Here is a 20,504-nt window from a genome sequence, read left to right on the forward strand (position 1 = left end):
AGCAGTGTCTGCAGATGTTGGAATCGCTACTGGTCCAACACCCACACAGTATGCGTAGCCCGGCCAGAAGTTGACCAGACAATCACGGGAGACTGCAGGATTCCACTGCTGGAATTGCTGAGGGGTGAGTCCAAACGCCTTTTCCAACTCATAGCAGGTATCACCCTTTTTGATCGTGAACCATCGGTTGCAATCAGCTGGGGTTCCTGACATGGTTGGGCCATGAGGGGTGGAATCTGCTGTAATGCCAGCGACATCGATAGCTGGGGATTGAGCAGCTGCAGTCCATAGCAGTAGCAGCAGGGCAGACAGCCATGTAGGAAGAGTACCCATTATGGTGGATAGTTCCTGGTCGGTGTTGTAGTGAGAGAATCTGTAGGGACTGTAGGGGAACAGAAAGGGAGGTGGTGAGGGAAAGAAAAAGAGAGGGAGGGAGGAGTAAAAAGCAGTAGAATTTATGGCAGCTTTACAGAGGTTAAATTGTGAGAAAGAGTGAATAGATAATGTGAAGGGGTGAAATTGAGCCAGAATCACGGGCTAGCAGGTAATAAATTGATTAACTACAACCTCTTTTTGCCATTCCCCACATTAACTCAAACTACATACTTCCAAATTCCTTCCCCCCAACAGTGAACGAACATGTAAAGCCACACTTTCCGTCTCCTACCACACCCAATTGGCGAAGAGTGACTTCTAGTTCGAACAGCCGGCGTACATTCTGAATATCGAGAAGTAAGGGCTTCTGGGATCGTTGTACAGAGTCCTTACTGGAAGTCCATACACAGTACCATAGAGAAGCTTCAAGCCATCTACATCTTCAACACTGGGGTCTTCTGTCTCCTGGAAAATTGTCCCGTCCGCCAAGGATATGACCACTGAATAATCAAACTGCCCGCCCAGGTGAGAACCGTAAAGCATGATAGAGTCAAAATCAACGGTGGCTCTGTTTGACCATATTCCATGGGGAGACATGACTTCATCAAACGGCATAGGAAGGTAATCATAACTTGGAAACCCAACGGCTTGGGCCGCCTTCCAGCTCGTGCAGACACCATTGTCTCCCCAGATCTGCTCGTGTGACATTCCCTGGGTCAATTCTGCGAAATCCTTCATTTGGTCACAGTTGAAGCTGAACACTTGGCGCCCCGGTATCCAGTAATAAGGGTTTTGGTGCTCGTGATACATCCCAAATGAGTGTGCGAGCTCGTGAGCAAAGGTAGCGATTCGGAACTCCTCTGAATCCCTGTAGTACAAGGATACCCACATTGCAGGCTTATGAGGGGCCGGATAATTGTTCGGATTCAGGTAGGACAGAGCGGGCAAGCCAACATCTGTGGCAAACAACTCGGGGGTATCGATGACCAGCAACTGTTCATGTGGCGTGTTCTGGCATCCATCTGCGCCAACCTCCCTCACTTTGAAATCCTCAGGCAGCCCTGCCGCATACCATAATCTCATCGCACTCCGGTAGTACTTATGATATTTTCTCCAGGTTGCCTCGCTTTCGTAGCACAGTCTGATGGTCTTGTCGGGCCAAAGGCGGCTCCAGGGCTCTACTGGCTTGACTGACAACCATTCGGGAAGCATGAACCGAGCATGCTCCCACTCAGGATGGCCAGCATTGACCGTGGGGGAAATGAGTAGTTGAAGAAGGAGAATTGGAAGGATAATTGCCCACATTTTTGGAAGTGGCATGGTGTTCGAATGGTTCGAAATGGTGAACTTGAGGAGGAAGAGAGTTATTGGGGCGTAATGGCAAGACGGAAGGTATAGAAAGAAGACAATCATAATAAATAGAGAATGTGAAAGCACTTTCGGTCTCTCCAATATACTAGAAAAGTGGTTGTTGGTTCACTACTAGCAATTCACAAGACATGCACGTGCCTGGATATTCTCTAATATAGCTCATAGTTCGATAACTATTTGGAAGTGTCGATTAACGTGAGCTTTCTCAAATTTGTCAATCATATCTGTAGGGTAAACAGTGTGAATCACTTACAGAAGTCTGGAAAGTCACGTTGGACATGCAGATTTTCATATCATTCCAACACTAATTCACAGTTCATTCCTGTGCTCCTTCCATCACTTCTACAGCTTCACGATATTATTGGAGATAATCTCTTGTTATTAGTTATTTTGAGCTCGCAGAAGCTTGCTAATGACATATTTAGACTACACAGTCACAATTATTCTCCAACAGTCTAGACATCCACGCATAACTTGCCCGATCCCATCATATCCAGCCTTCATTTACAGTTCGTCCTTGTGCTCTCTGGTGTATGAAGCGGAATAAACAACTGGTTCAAATTTGATAATAACATCCATAAGCTAAACAGTCTCAATTATCCATTAGTTATCTTGAAAATCCACCCATAACATGCATACACCCCTCAGATTCTAGCCGTCCTTCACAGTTCATTCCTATGCTCCTTCCACCACTTCTTCCACCCCAGAACATCATCAACATCTCTTCTTCCAGCTTCAGGAATAGGATTGCGCCGAGCAGGGAAAATCCTTGATTTGTTCTTTCCCATAGCACCCCCTAGAGCGTCGATCATGGTTCCATCATCCAGATCAATTGCCCAGACCATAGTTCCCCCAAGGCACCGCTTGTTGGCATAGTCCATCTTCATCCGTAAGGTCTCTTGGTTATCAATGGAAACCCATTGATCCTTGTCCCAGGTTACGATGGTAACCGCCGCGTCTTTGTCGAGAGTCACGTCGGTACCGCCCTTCTGAATGATCTTGTTGACCTCATACGTGGCCAGCACCCCTGGTGTGCCGGTACATTCGCCTGCTCGCGCCCCTCCAGAAAACTCACAGCCAGGCTTCTTGCACCCGGGATCCTTCATCGTGAAGCTGCGGCCATAGAAGCCTAGTCCAAGGTTAACTCTCTCCGGATTGATGTTGTTGCGCCAGAGAAGCTCTAGGGCGCTGTTAATCTCCGTTAGATTAGTGTGTGCGAAGGCGTACGGTCCAAGCTGCTTATTCGTGGAGTCCCAAGTGCCATCTGTAGATCAGTCAGTGAGGTTAATCTGATCCAGAATCGCATCCCACTTACGAATATCATAAGACATGACGTTAAGGAAATCCACATGCGGCTCGAGATTGACAATATCGAATCCCCTCAGGTACCAGTAGGACGTCGGCTGCAGGACGTTAACACCATGCGTATCAGGAGGAGAGACAAACTTACCAGAGTGATGGAAATTCCATACTTCCTTCCTGTCTGGTTCAACCGTTCCCTCAGTCTCTTCACCATAGTCACAAAATTGACATAATCCTCGGGTTTCCCGCCCCGTTCGTCAGTCACAGGGTATTCCCAATCGATATCAACGCCATCAAACCGATTGTTCTGCATAAAGCTAATCAGGGATCCAAAGAACGTATCCTGAGCGGCCTCGGAAGCGGCTAGATCAGAGAAAGTGGTTCGAGTCGGGCCCGGGTCATTGAATGCCCATCCCCCAATGGCAATCCACACCTCGAGATTACTCTGTTGGCGCTTGAGTGCCGTCACGCCCTGGTACAATGACGCAGTGAGATTGTCCATGGCAGTGATGCGGAATGACTGAGGGTCAATTGAAGCGAATGCGTAGTTGATGTGTGTGTAGAAGCCGAGAGGGATATCGGCTGGTCCCATTTCTGTAAGAAGCTGTGTTAGTGATGAGTCGAAGGACTAGTCTCGAGCAACTCACTTCCACATGGGCGTTCCAAGTTCCACCCCTCGTAATACCCGACTGTGCGCTTTTTGGCACTGGTGCCGCCGCATTGGGGAGAAACGACGGTGGAATCGCCACAGAAGTCCTTGGTGGTTCCTGTAGCAGATAATTAGATGAGGTTGAGATGAAAAATGAAGAGTAGGAACCAACCGCAGAAGCCGAACTTGCTACAACAAACATTTAGCGGACAAGTGGACGCTTGAGACCATTCTTTCCCCCAGCCAGGATCGCATTCGCTCTTGCGATCACAGTTCGAGGTGCAATTTTTGCCGCAGAACTCGGGACCAAAACCACAAAAACCCGAGCCAGTGGAGTCACTATCCCAGTGGTCAGTAAATCTTAGGTCGAATACAAAGTTTATATGGCAGGTGACTCACATGGGTCCGCAGCATCCTATTTTACATCCTTTATCTTTGGCACACTTATACCCATCATCACTGGTAGAAGAAGTGGGAAGGAATTGGAAAGGATAGACAGGGTCAAGATTCGATGGAAGAGCTCCCCAGGCGAGATTATGCGCAGAGACAGCGCTAGAAGTCAGTTGCCAACCGAACAGGCAGAGCAGAAAGGCCGAAAAGACTGACATGTTGGCAATGGTGGTTCGACAAGGTTGGTAGCAGACTTTCTTCGAAGATAGGAGCAGACTTTCTTCGAAGATAGGATATCGATTCGATGTCCATCTTCTTATGAAGGCAAGGATCAGTGATTGACCTGAGTTCGGGCCAACGTGTGTTCACGGGAACTTCATATTCTGCATGTCTTTCACTTGAAATCGAACCTTCACGGTAACAGAGAAGAAATTTTCATGGATATTTGTCATGGAGGATGGTTATGGACATTTTTCATGGTGGATCGTGCTCGTGAATCATGCTTGTATGCTTGTGTGCTTGTGAATATGCCTGAATGATTTGAGATGTTAGGTCTAGTTCCCAGCTCATGCTCCCTCGATATAAACTCGGAGTTCTCCTCTTCTACAGCTTTTCCTCCATCTCCTGGGTCTCTTCCGTCTCAGACGCCAGCTCATCTTCGCGCACTCCGTTCCAGGATGATTTGGTTCATATTCTTGCTGGTGATTCTTGTCACTGGCAGTCCTGAGATTAATACTCCTCCACATGATCCTCCCTCATCGGATCTACCCATCACAGACCTCACATTCGTTCGCAAATGGGCAGCCATTGGCGACAGCTACACAGCAGGCATTGGTGCCGGTGATATTTGGAGCGACAAAAAAGAAGACACCAAATGCTCCCGCTACGACAAGTCGTATGTAGCACTTCTGAAGCATGTGTTGGGTCCACAAGTGACCAATTTCACGTACACGGCATGCAGTGGCGCTCGTACTAGCGATATCTACAGCCAAGCCCAGGACCTTGATAAATTTCACGACCTCATAGTCTTGACCGGTGGAGGAAACGACTTGTGCTTGGTATGCTAGCCTCTCCTTCATCTCACTATAGTGAGCCTCTAACTGACTACCTGGCCAGTCCGATATCATCACCACCTGCATCTTTCTCCCTTTCAATAGCGAAGAGAAGTGTCAGAAGGTCATTGAGTTGGCTCAAGAAAACATCAAGTTTATCCTGGGGTACAACGTTCGCAGGATCCTCGAAGTCGCTGTGAGCAAGGTGAATGCTTTTGGCATCATTGTCTGGGCTCTCTACGGCCAGTTCTTCAACACGGAAACTGATGACTGCGAGAAGAATCAGGACTGGGCCTTCCCTGGTCTGGCTCCATTCGATGCTTTGCCTTTGACTCGCGAGCGTCGCGAGAAACTCAATCAACTGGTTACTGACACAAACAAGGTCATTAAGAAAACCATCGATGATTATGTGATGGACAAAGGAAAGTATTTCCCAAGAGTGCATATCCGTACTGCCGATTGGAATGACTTCATGAAAGATGGCCTCAAAGGACAGTACTGCGTGCCCGAATCAACAGGCAAATATCCCGATCCCATGCAGCCGAACTTGCATTTCTTCAAGCCAGACACCACCTATGAACGCCACACGGAACTGAAAGCGAAGCGCGACAACATCACCGACACCTCCTTCTCCTCCTCCGCCGATACTAACGACACCCTTTCATCTTTCTACGACTCTATCCTCTACCGCTCTCCCAACCCGGCTGCAGCTGCCCTTTACGAGCTGAATCCCACCGGCGTAACCTTACCCCCAGGCTGCCCGGGTGACAAAGGTATAGGATTCGGGCTCCCCGACCGCTGGGGCAAATACTTCCACCCAAACGAGCTCGGCCACAAGACCATTGCATCCTTCGTGCTAGATGGCATATATGCCGCACGGGCTGATTTCCTAGGCAAGAGGAACCCCATCTGCTCGCGCGGTTTCGAGGAGTTCCGATGCTGGCAAAATGACGGCCGAAAGGACTACGCAAGCGCGGACCTCCTGAACAAGAACTACAAGACCTACTGCAAGGAAGTAAAACCTCCCAAGAAAACAGCAAATTGGAAAGACGAGCGCTGGTTCCACCAACTCACCCCAGAAACGCACAGCTTCAGCATCCAACTCAGCGACGGCGCCACTCACTTCGACCAAGGCCACTGCATGGAGTCCTTCGAGCGTATCATCAACTCCTGCGATGGCAATGATCCGAAAAATCCGATGAATTGGAAATTCGGGGGTCGCTGGACTCGCGGGAGCTATACGTATGAAGTTAACATTGCGAACTCGTTCAAGAGACCTTGGCCGCCGACAAGAGAAGTTGGGGGGTTTTGCGATAGCAGTTATAAGTTCTGGTACCAGAGGTATGATATGAGAGGCAGAGGATGGGCAACCTGGGATGCGGGTCAGGATACGCTGAAGCCGGCTATTATAAGCTGCGTGGGACACGGACTTACGGGATGGGACTTTCATTATTTAGATCAACCGGACTCTGATGGAAATGAATGGGTGGTTAAATTCAATACGCCAATTCTGACGGGACCCAGATGCTTTGATAATAACAGAGTGCAGTTCAACGCTGGGGGTTTCACGCGGGGTTGTCATGGGGTGTTGCGACGTGATCCTTGAGGTCAATGAGGGATGAATTAGGGTTACGGGTGATAAGTGGATTTGCTTATGTGAGTGGGTATGTGCTAATTAGTTCAGTGAAGTATTAACATACATTTAATGATATTTGCTTTTGAGATACTGTTTATCATCTTCTATCATACTAACCTTTAAGTAAGGGGTAAGTACTACATAACTCGTAAGATCCCAACAGTAAGTAACGAAGTGGTTAATATATGTTCAAAGGTGGAGTGATCGTAATCTTGGTGTCCGGGCGTGCAGGATCTAGATGAGGTTAGCAACTTTGTAGACCACCTTATGATCATCGTGACCGCTTTCTGATTGCAATACAATTCTAAATTTCTTGTAGCTATATCACGTTGTATCTATCCAACCACTCTGGAGGAGTCATCCTCATTCTTTGGCACGTGATCTGATCTATATAGCTGATCTAACCACTCCCGCTCCTTTACATCTGGTAATTTCATACATAACAATCGCATGAGTTTAAACCTTTTTATCTTATAACGATGACATTTTATAAACCTATGTATTGTGTCTAACAGTATATTGACATCCATCACCGCTGTCTAGGACTGCCAAGTCTGCCAGTTCGCGCCAACCGCGCTAGATTTCTCATAAACATTATCATCAATCGCAGGCCAGTGTTTTACTTCTCACTCTACAGCTTCGACTAGAAGCAAAGTACCTTATCTTAAGCGAAATGCAAACCAAAATACGTGCATTAACGCGCATATCCTTTCTTCGCGCCAAACCTCACCAGCTCTCGCGTTCACTATCTACTACAACCGCTATCCCGCAACACGTACTTGTGGACAAGGAAATCAGTCCTAGCTACAATCCCAAACACTACTATCCTGCAAAAACCGGAGAGGTTCTCGACGATCACTATCGATTGCTGGTCAAGATTGGATGGGGAAGCGGTTCAACAGTGTGACACGCCCGAGATGTCGCAAGGCATGTATTGACTTTCATACGTAACTGCGGCCACGGTTCGCATTTCTAACCTCAAATCAAACCAATCGGTTAGATATCGATGGCAGACTGAGCGTATTGTCGCCCTCAAAATGCTCAACAACAACAATCCCAAGGGCGCCGACCATGAGCGTCGTATTGAAGAACACATCGCCCAGCAAACTCCCTCACACCGCGGTCGTCCGGTTATCCGCAGTTACCTTGAAAGCTTTGAATTGGCAGGTCCCATCGGCAAACATATCTGTCTAGCCTACAAGCCAGCACGGGAGCCTCTCTGGCTATACCAAAGACGGTTCAAAGGCGACAGGTTCACCCTGCCGATGGTTAAAGCGTATATTCTTATCCTTTTGGCTGGTCTCGATTACCTACATTCTGTGTGCAAGGTAGTCCATACTGGCGAGTATATCCACCTGGCACCAAAACTCATCTATCTAATACACTATTGTCAGACCTGAAACTCGACAATATTCTCATAGCCTTCGAAAATGAGAATATCCTCCCGAAATTCGTCAAAGAACAAGAAGAGGCTCAGTCGATGCAATGCAAGACGGATCCGGAAACCGGTCGCGTCATCTACCGCTGTCACAACAACTTCGGACCTCTTGACCCAAGTGGACTAGGCAACATATACCCTCAAATAACCGATTTTGGCGCCGCTACTCTACTCGGCACTGGTGGAGATGATGGCGCGGTCCAACTGGGTACTCGTCCGATACAACCTGACTATTATCGCGCACCAGAGGTCATCTTGGGATGTGGGTGGAGCTATAGTGCGGATATATGGAATCTGGGTGTTATTGTAAGACATACATGCATTCAAAACGTACGTGGTGATCATAAAGTACTCACGTTCTACAACAACAACAGATATGGAATATACTCGAAGGCACAGAGTTGTTCACAGAGGTACAGGATGCGGAGGGAACTTACCTCCCAGAAGCACATCTAGCGCAGATGATAGCCCTGCTTGGGCCCCCGCCTAAGAAATTGCTTGTGATGTCGGAGTCCATGGCACAGGTTGAGTGGTCACCGGCTATCACTGATGAAAGGGGTAAGATATTCAAGAACAATAGGGAATACTTTGGCGGGCCTTTCTTTGATGAAGAAGGTAATGATACCCTTTCCTTTTTCTCCACAGCATATATGCGTGTATCTCTGACCCTGATCCATAATACGCAGGCAAGTTCCTCTACAACGATTTGATACCCGCACGGAAACTCGAAGATGCAGTCCCATATCTAGAAGCGAGCGACAAGGAAGCTTTCCTATCTTTCATCAAACAGATGCTCACTTGGTTGCCTGAGGAACGAAAGACGGCTCGGGAGTTGATGGAGCACCCTTTCCTTAATGATTAAGGGGATGGGTGAGCTGTGTTAGTATTACAGTCCAGCTAAGGTGTCTATTGCTCACTTGAGGTCTTACTCTAAGAGCAACCCCATATACTCGCCTTGACTTGATGGTCGGGTTAAGAAATGTGCTCACGGTAAAGCAAGCACGCATCCATCAATTATCGAACGGTCAGAGTAAGGTATCCCTGAAGGGTAACTATAACAAAAAGTTTTCTCTATGATATCGTCTCAATTTGGAGAATCGACCGGATGCGACTAAGATGCTGAGCATGTTATTGCGTGGAGTTGTGAGGCGAGCTCGCTACGCGTTGTATGCGTGTCTTGGCAATACTTGTGGCCATTTACAGCTGGCAGTTCAAGTTCATGAACCTGTTATCCATCTTCTTCTAGTAAGGCGGATGCGCATGATCTGCTCTTGATCTTGATCGCAGGATATATTACTAGGTCATGCTATCTATTTATGCCTGGTAAACTAGATAATCTCTGATGATGTGAAGGAACTATCAATGATATAAAGTGTAGATTAGCGAAGCGGAGTACGGAGTACGTAGTGATGTGCTAAATATATGAACCAATCAGATCAATCAGTCACACGCTTAAAGGAAATAACCAGTAGGAAGGGAATATCTAAGTAGTTACTACGTACTAGTCCCCCCAAGGTAACATGAAAATGAAGTATTTCTGGTCTTGAGATGCCATGATTTGACTTGATGTACTGGTTTACATGTAAGCTAGATAGTACTCTATTTACTTGATATCATCATGTAAGCAAATATCATAATAACGTTGTGAGCCGCAAGGCTGTAGGTTTGCGAGGCTGAACTTTATCTTAACATCTGTAGGACTCGATATAATCGTAATATGCTTGTAGTGAATATCCTCATATCTGCGAATATTTACTACCGCTGATAATGATCATGAATGTTCCATGATCTTCACATGCTTCGCAACTCCCAAACTACAATTACAAGCACAGCACGCATAGTAATCCGTACACTATGTACCTAACAAACAATATAGACTAGTAGCGAATCCGACCCTGAAGCAAAAGAAAAAGGAAAGTAAACTACAGTTTCGTCATGGCTGTCATCATAATCATAAGATAATAAGTAAGAAATTATAACCCTCCTCATACCCCAATCCACCCAACCAACCTATCTACCATACCCAGCAAGTAGATACCCTCATCCACAACTCAACCCCCCCTCAGATCTGGTCTACAAAACAGTCAGCAACCTTCAATTCCCCAAAAAGAGCATAAGTAGTATAGGGGAACATACTCAACGTCATACTCAAACTAACATCCGTATTCTCAACCATATCCGTAAACTCCTCGAAGCTAATCTTGCCATCACCATCCTTATCAGCCTCCATGATGGTCTTATCAACAATCTGCTGCAGCTGCACATCCTTGAGGTTATTTCCGACCATCATCTTCAGCACGATGAACAATTCGCCATTGGAGATGAACCCGTCGCGATCGATATCGTATACTTTGAATGCGAAGCGCAGCTTCTCTTCTTTGTTGCCCTTGGAGCTGAAGGCTGATAACCCGGAGACGAATTCTTGGAAGTCGACGTCGCCGCCGCCGTCTTCGTCGAAGATGGCGATCATTCTATTTGCGTTTGGTTATTATCATGTTTCAGTGTAGTGCTGTAGTGCTGTTGGACATGTGGTATAGGGTGGGAAGGGAGGGGAGTACCTCGTGGCGAGCGGGTTAGAGGAGACTTGAGGAAGGGAGAGGAATTCATCGCGGTCGATGGTGCCAGAGCTGTCCTGTATACATCGGCATTATGATTAGCGATAGAACAGGTAGGGGAAAATAAGGTATAACGTGGAGAAAGGGGGAGAGAGTACCTTATCAAGCTTCATGAAGCGCTTGCGGAGACGGTCCACTTCATCGCGATCGACTGCCAGATTCCGATGATGTAGTCAGCAAGGCCGGACACCCCGATTGATAATTGTTTACAGACGCGACCGCTACCCACAGTTGGAGGCGGACACAATGTTTTCGAAGAGCTGAGAAGTTCCGACGGAGCCCCTGCGTCTCCGGGCATCGTAAAGGGCCGCGTTGTTGGGTTCGCTGGAATGATCCATGATGGGGACCGGAATGTGGCGATCACAGGGAAGGAGAGAAGCAAAAGCGGTAACGGCAAGAACCACAGGCTAGGTGGAGAAAATAATAGTTTAGAAAGAGAGAGGAAAGGGAAGCTTCCCACACCAATTCAATACACAGTGAAACTCTGGGGGAGGAATGAATGATATCACGAGGGAAACAATAGATAGATTGATATCAATCACTGCAAGCAACGAGGTTCCCCCAGCCGGCAATTTGATATCGGGCAGCCCCGCACTAACCGGAAACGGACAGGCAAGCGAACCCCTGAGGCCGTGCGCCGGGCCAAAACAGGCCACCGCCGGGTGACATTGCAACGTCAACTCATCCGCCAGTGCCAATACTACGAGATTTCCCGCGTCGATATCATCCCATCACCATCGACATTCATCACGAAACTACATCTACGCGCTTTCGCATGATCGGCCCTATCGCCTGATACCAATTTTAGCCCCCCTCGCCCATGGTCGTTGCCCTTTTCCGCGCCCCAAAGTTCGTATGACTAGGTACGGGGGAATGGGGAGGACGCGCCCGAAAAAGCTCACCTCCAAGGCCTCCATCCCCATAGTCCGGGAGCACGACATAGATCTTATCGACGATGAAATCCAAAATGCCCTACAACAGATCGAGACCGGCGTGGAAAAGGCTGAGGAATCGGTAAGTGATGCCTCATCCCCGACCGTTGCGAGCATCCCTGTGCATATCACGTGACATCATCCCGACCTCACCCCATCGTGAAAATTTCGCACCTCGGCAGAAACACCGCAACAGCCCCTGCTAACGCCTGTTCTTGTATAGGAATTCCATCTCCAGGTCGCCATAAACGCGGCTGCGCAGGGAAAAGTAAAAGATGCCCATATTCCGACGCCGGAGACGGTCCTCAGTAACCTGCGCTATGATGAGCTCTACCCGCCTATCTTCTCGCAACCTGCGACCTACATTCGCTTCTCTGCTACGGTAGAGGACTGTTGCGGAGCCCCGTATTGCATGGACGAGGAAGATGATGTCTTCCTCAAGATCTTCAACCAAAAACGCGATGCGGGTAGTCGGTGCACCGAAGACCAGTTCGAAGAGGTTATGAGCTTCTTCGAGCTCACGTCGCGAAAGGAGCAGCCCTATGCCTTTGTAGATAACTCGCCCCTCATGAGCTTCGAAGAGTTTCAACAAGCGATGGACCCAGCTGTAGAGGAGAGTGTAAAGCGGTTCGCCAAGGACATCTATGAATACTGGAAGTCCAGGAGGACCAGCAACGGCAACGAGCCCCTACTACCTACACCGAAGGTGAGTCCCCTCGCTAACGGCAGTTATGAGGTTTGGCAACACCAGAGTGCTAACCGATTACCGCAGGTTGAGGCTGGTCGAGACACCGATGATACGGACCCGTATGTCTGCTTCCGTAGGCGTGAGGTGCGGCAGACGCGCAAGACCCGTGGCAGGGATGCGCAGAGTGCCGATAAGCTGAGGAGACTCAGGAAGGAGCTGGAAGATGCTCGACAGATGGTCGCTTTGGTGCGCCAACGCGAGCTAGCGAGGAAGGAGATGCTGGCCATCGAACGCCAAGTGTTCTTGCAGAGATCGGAGGTCAAGGAGATGAAGAGGAAGCTCAACATCAAGGACGATGATGAAGACCTCATCAACCAGAAGGTGAGCCCTATGCAGTCTCGCGACCGTCTGCTTCACATGCTGATGACTCTGCAACAGCCGAAGAAGAAGCCTGTAGAAGCACCAGCTGTGCAACGCCCGGCTGCGCCTCAACTGCGTATGCCCCCCAAGGCTGGTACACAAGCTGCAGAAGACCTACAGCTGTTGGAGGATGTTCAGGCAGAGAAGGAGAACGAGATTCAGCGCGACATCAAGCAGAATATCGCCAAGCACGTCAAGTGGAACGAGGGCTATGTGGATTTCACAAGAGCACCACTCTCCCCGTCGCCAGAGCGAACTTTCGATGCTGCTTCTTTCCGCCCTGCAATCACCACTCAACTGCCCACGCCGCCATCATCGGAATCGTCCGATAATATGCTGGATTCGCCCTTAGATACCACGAGTGCCATTGCTCTCCGAGATAAATTAGCTCCACATGCCATGGAATTGAGTGTGGACACCAGCAAGATGCCCTCGTTCAGACGACGTATCGGGCGCGGCGGTCGTTTGTGGATCGATCGTCGAAATCTGGTGTCCCGTTGTAGAGTCGAAATGGACCCGTGGAAGGCCGATCGGTTCAAGTATGATCAGGAGGACTCGGACGAGGATCTCGAATTTGAAGGAGACCAGTACGATATCCAGATCATGCAGCATCGGGCCATCATGGCAGCCAAAGCCCGAGACCAAGCAGCGGCGGCAGCTCAAGCCCATGCGCAGGCGCAGGCTCAACAAGCACAGGCTCAAGCTCAGGCTCAACGGCGATTGCAGGCCGAGCAGACATCGGCGACCAATCCACCAAGCGGAGGGCAAACCATGGGATCCAATCCCGGGCCTGGCGCCATTGCCTCCACTTCAGAGACCTAAGCTGGCCTTTGTTCTTCTCCCCTCTCTCTTCCCTTCCGATTATGTTTTTAATCTTTCACCCCATGTTTCGCATCTGGCCGGCGTTGTTCTTTCGACATATTCTCTTACCCTCACTTGTACTTTTACCCCTTGGACGTCCTGATTCTTTACCCCATACCCCGAATATTTTTTCTTTCCGGAGCGCTGCAAAGCGTTCGACCCTCAGGATGATGTTGCCGGATGATGCTTTGTTTATGACATGACCCTGGTATTATGCGAAAGTTAGTGTACATAGCCAGTTTTTGTCCTCTTTTTTCTTTTCTTTTCAGCCGAGCAGTCGATAGACTCGTGTACGGATAGTGAGGCTATGAGGTCAGCGACGAAGAAGATAACAAAAATCAATATTAATTAGATGAAAAAGGAGAAAAAATCAAACTTTTGGTCTTATCCATCATATTAAAACAGTTTTTCGGTTTCGAGATTCAAGCGTCACGTTCTCAGAGCTTTGTTCCTCTGCGGTTCGTCGCTGTCGCCATTTGCTGCCCGCTTGAGAGGATTGCTCTGGAGTGCGGCCCCGAATTGCTTGTCGAGCATGAAGGACAGGTTGTACAAAATCTCCTTTTCGCCGAGGCGGACCTGGATCGCCATCTTCTTGCGACGAACAGATCCTTCCACCGGGCCGGATGCTTCAAGCTGCGACAACTGGGCGAGGAGTTCCTGATCCTGGGGGATGGTCGTCGCATACTGAGCCTGGTTCAACTGCAGAGCCTTGGCAAAGATGGCGGCTTCCGCATCACCGAAGGATGGCTTGGGGGGCTTGTTCTTCGAGCGCTGCTTCTCCAACTGGTCGGACGGGAGCGATAGGGTCTTCAGCAATAGCAAGAGCTCATCCGGAAGAATATCGGTCAACGGATCCTCAGGGGAAGACGGCCTTGGAATGGTATATCCGTCGTCCAGAAGTTCCAAGTCTTCGAGGAATTGAAGCTAACGTTAGGTCAGCATATGGTTTCCGGTGCCAGGTGGTTCCCATGTCAGTTATTTACCGGAGGTTGGGTCTCAATATCGGCACTTCCAAGGCCAGCAGCCTGGCATATTTGGTCCAATGAGAGCTCGACAACGTCGTATTGGGCATAGTTGTCAGTCACGTAACCGTACCGTCTCAAGAGGTCAGAACGGGGGATCTCCCCATAGTCGTTGAAGATCTCCTCGCCGGACTTGATAGGCTTGATAGCCTTCATGACCAAGACTTCTTCTTCTTGGAAAAGACGAGCCTGAATGGAAAACGTTAGTCAGCGACCATGTCGCAAGAATCGAAGATCAAACAGAACTCACATTGTTGCGATCGGCATCCGCATTGAGAAGATCGGCCAGAGGAACCATGCCCTTAGACGACTGCTCCTCTTCTTCATCGGTCAAGTAGCCGTCTTCACCATCACGGTCGCCCTCTTCATCTTCCGGTTTCTCGATGTCAAAAGCGTAGGCCATGATAAGCGATCCCATAGTATGTGCGAGGTGAAGGAGGGCCTGGGTCCCAGCGACTCCATCGTAAGAGGCAACTCCGTCGATGGGAGGGAATAGGGCAGGATTTGCTCGCACGATAGGAGCAATGGACTCGAGAATGGATTCTTCGGCTCCCTGCTTCCCGATCTTCTCGACAATAGCGCTGCCCTGAAGCTCCTGGAGCTCGGAAGCGGACCAGAACATGAGGGTGTCAAAATTGCGAGGAAGAACCCGGAAGTATGAAGCCCAAGCAGACCGATCGCCTTGAAGATACTCATAGATCATGACGACCATCAGAGACAACCAAGGGCCAAGATCATCGAGATTCTGGGAGAGCAGGTTCTTCAAATTGGAATTCTGAACCGAGAGAACATGTGCGCGGGGGATGGTAAAAAGCTCTTCACCTTCGTCGAGATCGGACTGAGCCACTGGTAGAGTGACACGAGGACATCAGAGAGGGAGTCACTTCCAAGAAAAAAAGGGTTTCATGAGACAAGCACGAGCGGGATAAAACCTCGTCTGGGATGGGAACCTACCGACACCTCGGCCAGCTGCGTGGGAGCGCAGATCTGCAATTTGGATCTTGGGGTTGATTTTGACGCCGGGCTTGCCAGCCAACCAAGTGAGAAACTCACTTGACTGGTGCTGGAAGTTTCCCGGGTCGGTAAAATGGGTGGTGGAAGACATTTGGGAGGTTGATGGAGGAGAGATTGTGTGAATAGTCTCGACCTAAGAAAAAGGAAATTCGGCACCCCACACCCACTGTTGTGTTAAGGACGGCTCAGGAGTGAAAGGAGCGGGAAGGATAGCAGTTTGGCAGCCGAACAAAGAGAAGAAGATGCAGCTGCTGGGACAGCCAGCCAGGTGGTGAAAGAAAAGGGGAGGGTGTGGGAGGGTGAGAGAGTGAGAGAGATTGACGGGGGGGAAGTTGAGGGGATCAGGCGGTGCTCCTCCGGTAGTAAGTAAAGTAACTAATTAGTAGTAATTAGTTGGCAGGCAAACGGGTGTATGGAAAGTATGGTACAGTAACTGGTGTTCCAGCAAAATGACAGTCGGATAAACGCTGCGGCGGACCAAATCGGGCCAATCGATAACACGCCTGATAACCTTCCGAACCAGCACCGAATTTGCCCCTCCGCGACTGGCTCATGTCCGCGGCCTCGAAATTTTGACCAGCCCGTAACCACCCCTTCTGAGTTATTGGTCTTTTCTTTTGTTCGTCATTGAGCCAGATACCCCCCAGATACCCCCTGCACATCATGATCTCCATCGGTCTGGAGAGCTCCGCCAACAAATTGGGCGTGGGCATCATGGTGCATCCCGACGATGGCAAGCCCCCGCAGGTGCTGGCCAATGTTCGGCACACCTATGTCACCCCTCCCGGTGAAGGATTTCTCCCCAAGGACACCGCCCGTCATCACCGCGCCTGGGTTGTGAAGCTGGTTAAGAAGGCTCTTCGCGAAGCTCAGATCTCCCCCAAGGATGTGGACTGCATTTGCTTCACTAAGGGCCCCGGCATGGGTGCCCCTCTTCAGAGCGCCGCCATTGCGGCCCGCATGTTGAGTCTACTATGGGGCAAGGAATTGGTGGGCGTGAATCACTGTGTTGGACGTATGTGTTATACCTAGTACTTCACTGCTCTATTTATCTATCAGTCCCCGATCCTATCTGCACCGTGCGGGGAAACCCTTTGGCCCGTGTCATCCCTTGCTTAGCTTGACCTCCCTATTGCAACCATCGCTAACCATGCCTCGGCTGTATATATAGATATCGAAATGGGTCGATTGATTACCGGTGCACAAAATCCCGTCGTCCTCTATGTTTCCGGAGGAAACACCCAAGTTATCGCATACAGCTCCCAACGGTACCGCATCTTTGGCGAAACCTTGGATATTGCAGTAGGAAACTGCTTAGACCGCTTTGCGCGCACGCTGCGCATTTCCAACGACCCCGCCCCCGGATATAACATCGAACAATTAGCCAAGAAGGGTAGGAAACTGGTCGATCTACCGTACACGGTCAAGGGAATGGACATTTCCATGTCCGGTATCTTGGCGGCCATTGATGGACTGGCCGTGCAGTATGGCTTGGATGGGGATTGGAACGACGACGAGGATGTCGCTAACAATGCGTCTACATCGGAGGATCTGGAGAACTCGAAGCCGACGCGCGCAGATCTATGCTTCTCGCTCCAGGAAACGGTTTACTCCATGTTGGTTGAGATCACAGAGCGCGCCATGGCACATGTCGGTTCCAAGGATGTCCTGATCGTCGGTGGAGTGGGCTGTAATGAGCGCCTGCAGGAAATGATGGGTATCATGGCTCGCGACCGCGGTGGTACCATTCATGCGACCGACGAGAGATTCTGTATTGATAACGGCATCATGATCGCGCAGGCCGGATTACTGGCATATAAGTCCGGTAGCACAACGCCCTTGAAGGATTCCACTTGTACTCAGCGCTTCCGGACAGACGATGTCTTTGTCAAATGGAGGGATTGATTTCTATTCTTGTTTCATTGGATGATGATGATTTAGATGAATGAGATGAATATAATCTATAGAGTCATGAGCAAAGGTCTCCGATTCGGCACCCGGAGTGCATCCGTGCATCCAGACAAACTGGAGCAAGGGCTAGAATTTATTGAAGCCCGCTTGATCGCATTCTTTCTACCGAGTAACGATTGGCGCAGTTTGACTCAATTGCCACGGACACAGATGACAGGCTGGGATTAAGAATATCAAGTCGCTTATGACTAGTTGTCCCTCCGACGGGTGGAAGCAAGCGTTAAGGGCGTACATCAAACACTCCTGGCTGACCAAAGCAGCAACGCCTATGTAAAACAGCCGCGCATTCCAGCTGCAAGCAAGGTTAACAACAGGGGCTTAGCTATCGAAGAATTGTCGCTAGCCATGCATCGTTCCGAACACCAACAACAACAATGGTCTAATAGTGGCGCTTTCTGCACCGCAAATAGTCGGACATCGAGCAACCATAGGGATGTGGATCATGTAAAGTGACTTGAGCTTGGGTTCCGGCTATGTGCAACTCTGCAATGTCGAAAGATATACCCAAAGGAGATATCTGTTGTTATTTCTCCTGGTTCTGCGAGGGCCTTCGGTGTCTTTTCCTCCATTCAATGCCTTATCCTCCAGTTCGATGCGCAGATAGCATACGGTCGACATGCGGGATGCTCGGCCCCGCTCTGGCAGCCAAAGTCATACAACCCCCTTCTGGCTAGAAGAAAGGCATGAGGGACGTGCAGGGCACCTTATCTCATTGACAGGCTAACCTGTAATATCATCTGTCGGCTTGTACAATATCGTCGTGACGTACTGCATACTGTTAATTCCGTGGCTTCGTGACAATGAGGTGCCATCTTACCTTCCGTTTGTATCTGGTCGTTACACTGGTGGCAAGCACACCATTTTTTATACTGCTAGTGGCGAGATGGTTTAGGACGGTATGGTTAGGGTAGTTGAGAACACTGCTATCGTCCTTCATGGGTGTGGTGCCGTTCAAGATTGATTTGCCAAGGAACAGTGGAAGACTCGGCGGTGTAGGCGCATCCCCAACGATATTCACAGCCTGCTGGTACTCGGGCGTTTCTTCCTCGCGATCTAGATCAAGCAGAAATTGTGGGATAACACCACGGAAGTCACCCAACGGAATTTCCTCGGGCTCTTCTCTGTCTGACTGTTCCTCCACGGTGGACCCCACTTGATCATTCCCGAGCGGTCCAGGAATGACCTGCGGAGGTCGAACGCCATCAGGGACCTTATCGCTCTCTCTCCGTGACCGGTTGACGTCATCAGCACTAATTTCAATGTAGTTGACGAGATGATTTGTGAAATCGACTGCCGTGGGGAGATTGTCTGAAGCGCGCATTTCACCATCGACAATGAATTTCAAATGATGCGTGCCCGGACGGAGGTTCAATCTCGTGGACAACACGCCGGGGTTGTTCTCACTGTTTACGCAGAGTTCCAGTTAGTTCTTGCAACGTACAGCCCAGATAATGAGCAATGCGACTAGACATATGGGACAGCGGACGCGACAACATGACATACCTCCGATGTAAACGGAATTTCTTCTCCCAGTTCACAAACGTTCCCGTAACGTAGACCTTATCACCAGGAGCAGTCCACTCTATCAGGGTCGGCACAGCCCTTCCCACGCCGCTCGGAGTATAGGGTTGAAGTTCATCCAGGGCCTCATCGTCATCGACCGTGGCGCCAGCTACGGCAGATTGTTTCGAATCGCGGTGTTCATCCAGCAGATGGTCGGGTGCAACCGATCCCATATACGAGTCCTCCGGACCAATGATGGGCGAACCGGGGGTGGCCGTGGCATCTCCAATGGGCAGGGGCATCCGCGGTGGGCGCTGAAGATGAACAGAGGCACTGTAATAGGCATGGGGAGGAGGGCCAGAGGGTGCCACAGGGTCACGTTTTGCAGCCGCCCGGGATCCCGGAACTTGGACGGGGTTGGACGGATCAGGCGCAGGAATGTCTCTGGAGCGAGTATCTGGCTTCTTTGGAACCTGACGGTCTGGCCGATCAAGATTCCGCGTCGGCAAGTCTGTGACATTGCGGGATTGTAAACGCTGCTGGACGGATGGTTGAACTTGGGAGGTCGGAAGGCCCGTTGCGGTTTCTCTGGTGGCGGAGGGGTCGGCTGCGGAGGCCTTGGTGGTGCCCGATGGTGTATGAATCGATGACCGGCGAGCTACTTTCTTGTCCCCCGCCGCGGCCGAGGGAGCCGACGGCGATTGGGCATCTCCGGCAGGGGGTTTGGAAGGATTGTTGCCCATCTGGAACAGGAAGCCGGTGGGAGGCGCTTGTAGGAAGGAAAGGAAACTGAGTCAGGCAGATTCGATGCCGTGTTGAAGACAAGAGAGACGAGTTATGAGTTCCGTGATCAAGGTTGGGATGCCAGCATCAGATGGTGTCGGGGTTTGGAAGGCGGAGGGGTAACGGAAAATAAAGAGGGAATCGGGGCGAAGGGAAAATATCGGGTGGACAAAGGCCTTCGGATGCAGATGGGGGGTCTAGGAAATATGCTGACGGAAATAGGAAAGGCGCCGGCTCAAGGATGGGGTGGAAAGAGGTATATTAACAGAACAGCGGGCGAGGATCGAAGAGAAAGAATGCGATGGGCAGCCAAGTAAGAGTTGATGATGTCGATGTCGTCGACCCCGGACGGGCTAGTCCCATGGAGAAGTTCCCCTTAGGGTTTAGGGCTCCCTCCTTGGTTTTCCCCGACGGTCGGTCGGCTGTCATCTCCGATGGGTGACTTGGTATGTCAACTGTAGTATACTGACTGCATCATCTCC

The 20,504-nt window shown here is 50.0% G+C and overlaps 9 protein-coding genes across 9 annotated transcripts; 4 read left to right on the plus strand and 5 right to left on the minus strand.

Moving 5' to 3' along the window:
• Nucleotides 1-693: 693 nt before the first annotated feature.
• On the minus strand, nucleotides 694-1,695 carry BO88DRAFT_417843 (uncharacterized protein; the record flags this gene model as incomplete). The annotated part of the gene is made up of 1 exon (XM_025708320.1): nucleotides 694-1,695. One exon carries the CDS (start codon nucleotides 1,693-1,695, stop codon nucleotides 694-696), a length of 1,002 nt encoding a protein of 333 aa, XP_025559919.1.
• Nucleotides 1,696-2,408: 713 nt separating this feature from the next.
• Nucleotides 2,409-4,305, minus strand: BO88DRAFT_346785 (chitinase; the record flags this gene model as incomplete). The annotated part of the gene is made up of 6 exons (XM_025703351.1): nucleotides 2,409-3,010; nucleotides 3,062-3,149; nucleotides 3,197-3,642; nucleotides 3,696-3,815; nucleotides 3,870-4,036; nucleotides 4,097-4,305. 6 exons carry the CDS (start codon nucleotides 4,303-4,305, stop codon nucleotides 2,409-2,411), a joined length of 1,632 nt encoding a protein of 543 aa, XP_025559920.1.
• Nucleotides 4,306-4,764: 459 nt separating this feature from the next.
• Nucleotides 4,765-6,745, plus strand: BO88DRAFT_437433 (SGNH/GDSL hydrolase family protein; the record flags this gene model as incomplete). Its single annotated transcript, XM_025709621.1, has 2 exons — nucleotides 4,765-5,145; nucleotides 5,204-6,745. The coding sequence occupies 2 exons, from the start codon at nucleotides 4,765-4,767 to the stop codon at nucleotides 6,743-6,745; spliced, it is 1,923 nt and encodes a 640-aa protein (XP_025559921.1).
• A 509-nt stretch (nucleotides 6,746-7,254) lies between these two features.
• On the plus strand, nucleotides 7,255-9,075 carry BO88DRAFT_445752 (kinase-like protein; the record flags this gene model as incomplete). The annotated part of the gene is made up of 5 exons (XM_025710235.1): nucleotides 7,255-7,678; nucleotides 7,776-8,116; nucleotides 8,170-8,519; nucleotides 8,588-8,771; nucleotides 8,900-9,075. The coding sequence occupies exons 1-5, from the start codon at nucleotides 7,449-7,451 to the stop codon at nucleotides 9,073-9,075; spliced, it is 1,281 nt and encodes a 426-aa protein (XP_025559922.1). The 5' UTR covers nucleotides 7,255-7,448.
• Nucleotides 9,076-9,972: 897 nt separating this feature from the next.
• Nucleotides 9,973-11,197, minus strand: cnaB (calcineurin regulatory subunit B). The gene is made up of 5 exons (XM_025707325.1): nucleotides 11,058-11,197; nucleotides 10,927-10,979; nucleotides 10,772-10,845; nucleotides 10,350-10,684; nucleotides 9,973-10,286 (listed from the first exon to the last, which is right to left on the minus strand). Exons 1-5 carry the CDS (start codon nucleotides 11,164-11,166, stop codon nucleotides 10,276-10,278), a joined length of 582 nt encoding a protein of 193 aa, XP_025559923.1. The 5' UTR covers nucleotides 11,167-11,197; the 3' UTR covers nucleotides 9,973-10,275.
• A 392-nt stretch (nucleotides 11,198-11,589) lies between these two features.
• On the plus strand, nucleotides 11,590-14,021 carry BO88DRAFT_124572 (enhancer of polycomb-like protein 1). The gene is made up of 3 exons (XM_025701351.1): nucleotides 11,590-11,842; nucleotides 11,984-12,466; nucleotides 12,533-14,021. The coding sequence occupies exons 1-3, from the start codon at nucleotides 11,684-11,686 to the stop codon at nucleotides 13,688-13,690; spliced, it is 1,800 nt and encodes a 599-aa protein (XP_025559924.1). The 5' UTR covers nucleotides 11,590-11,683; the 3' UTR covers nucleotides 13,691-14,021.
• Nucleotides 14,022-14,158: 137 nt separating this feature from the next.
• BO88DRAFT_347120 (ribosomal lysine N-methyltransferase) lies at nucleotides 14,159-15,856 on the minus strand (the record flags this gene model as incomplete). The annotated part of the gene is made up of 4 exons (XM_025703365.1): nucleotides 14,159-14,653; nucleotides 14,713-14,940; nucleotides 15,002-15,597; nucleotides 15,706-15,856. The coding sequence occupies 4 exons, from the start codon at nucleotides 15,854-15,856 to the stop codon at nucleotides 14,159-14,161; spliced, it is 1,470 nt and encodes a 489-aa protein (XP_025559925.1).
• A 572-nt stretch (nucleotides 15,857-16,428) lies between these two features.
• Nucleotides 16,429-17,670, plus strand: kae1 (O-sialoglycoprotein endopeptidase; the record flags this gene model as incomplete). The annotated part of the gene is made up of 2 exons (XM_025709055.1): nucleotides 16,429-16,780; nucleotides 16,937-17,670. 2 exons carry the CDS (start codon nucleotides 16,429-16,431, stop codon nucleotides 17,668-17,670), a joined length of 1,086 nt encoding a protein of 361 aa, XP_025559926.1.
• A 786-nt stretch (nucleotides 17,671-18,456) lies between these two features.
• BO88DRAFT_445757 (putative Snf1 kinase complex beta-subunit Gal83) lies at nucleotides 18,457-20,329 on the minus strand (the record flags this gene model as incomplete). The annotated part of the gene is made up of 3 exons (XM_025710236.1): nucleotides 19,240-20,329; nucleotides 18,554-19,139; nucleotides 18,457-18,504 (listed from the first exon to the last, which is right to left on the minus strand). Exons 1-3 carry the CDS (start codon nucleotides 19,980-19,982, stop codon nucleotides 18,457-18,459), a joined length of 1,377 nt encoding a protein of 458 aa, XP_025559927.1. The 5' UTR covers nucleotides 19,983-20,329.
• Between the last annotated feature and the right edge of the window lie 175 nt (nucleotides 20,330-20,504).

Source organism: Aspergillus vadensis, assembly GCF_003184925.1.
Source record: "Aspergillus vadensis CBS 113365 unplaced genomic scaffold BO88scaffold_22, whole genome shotgun sequence".
NCBI classification, from domain to species: domain Eukaryota; kingdom Fungi; phylum Ascomycota; class Eurotiomycetes; order Eurotiales; family Aspergillaceae; genus Aspergillus; species Aspergillus vadensis.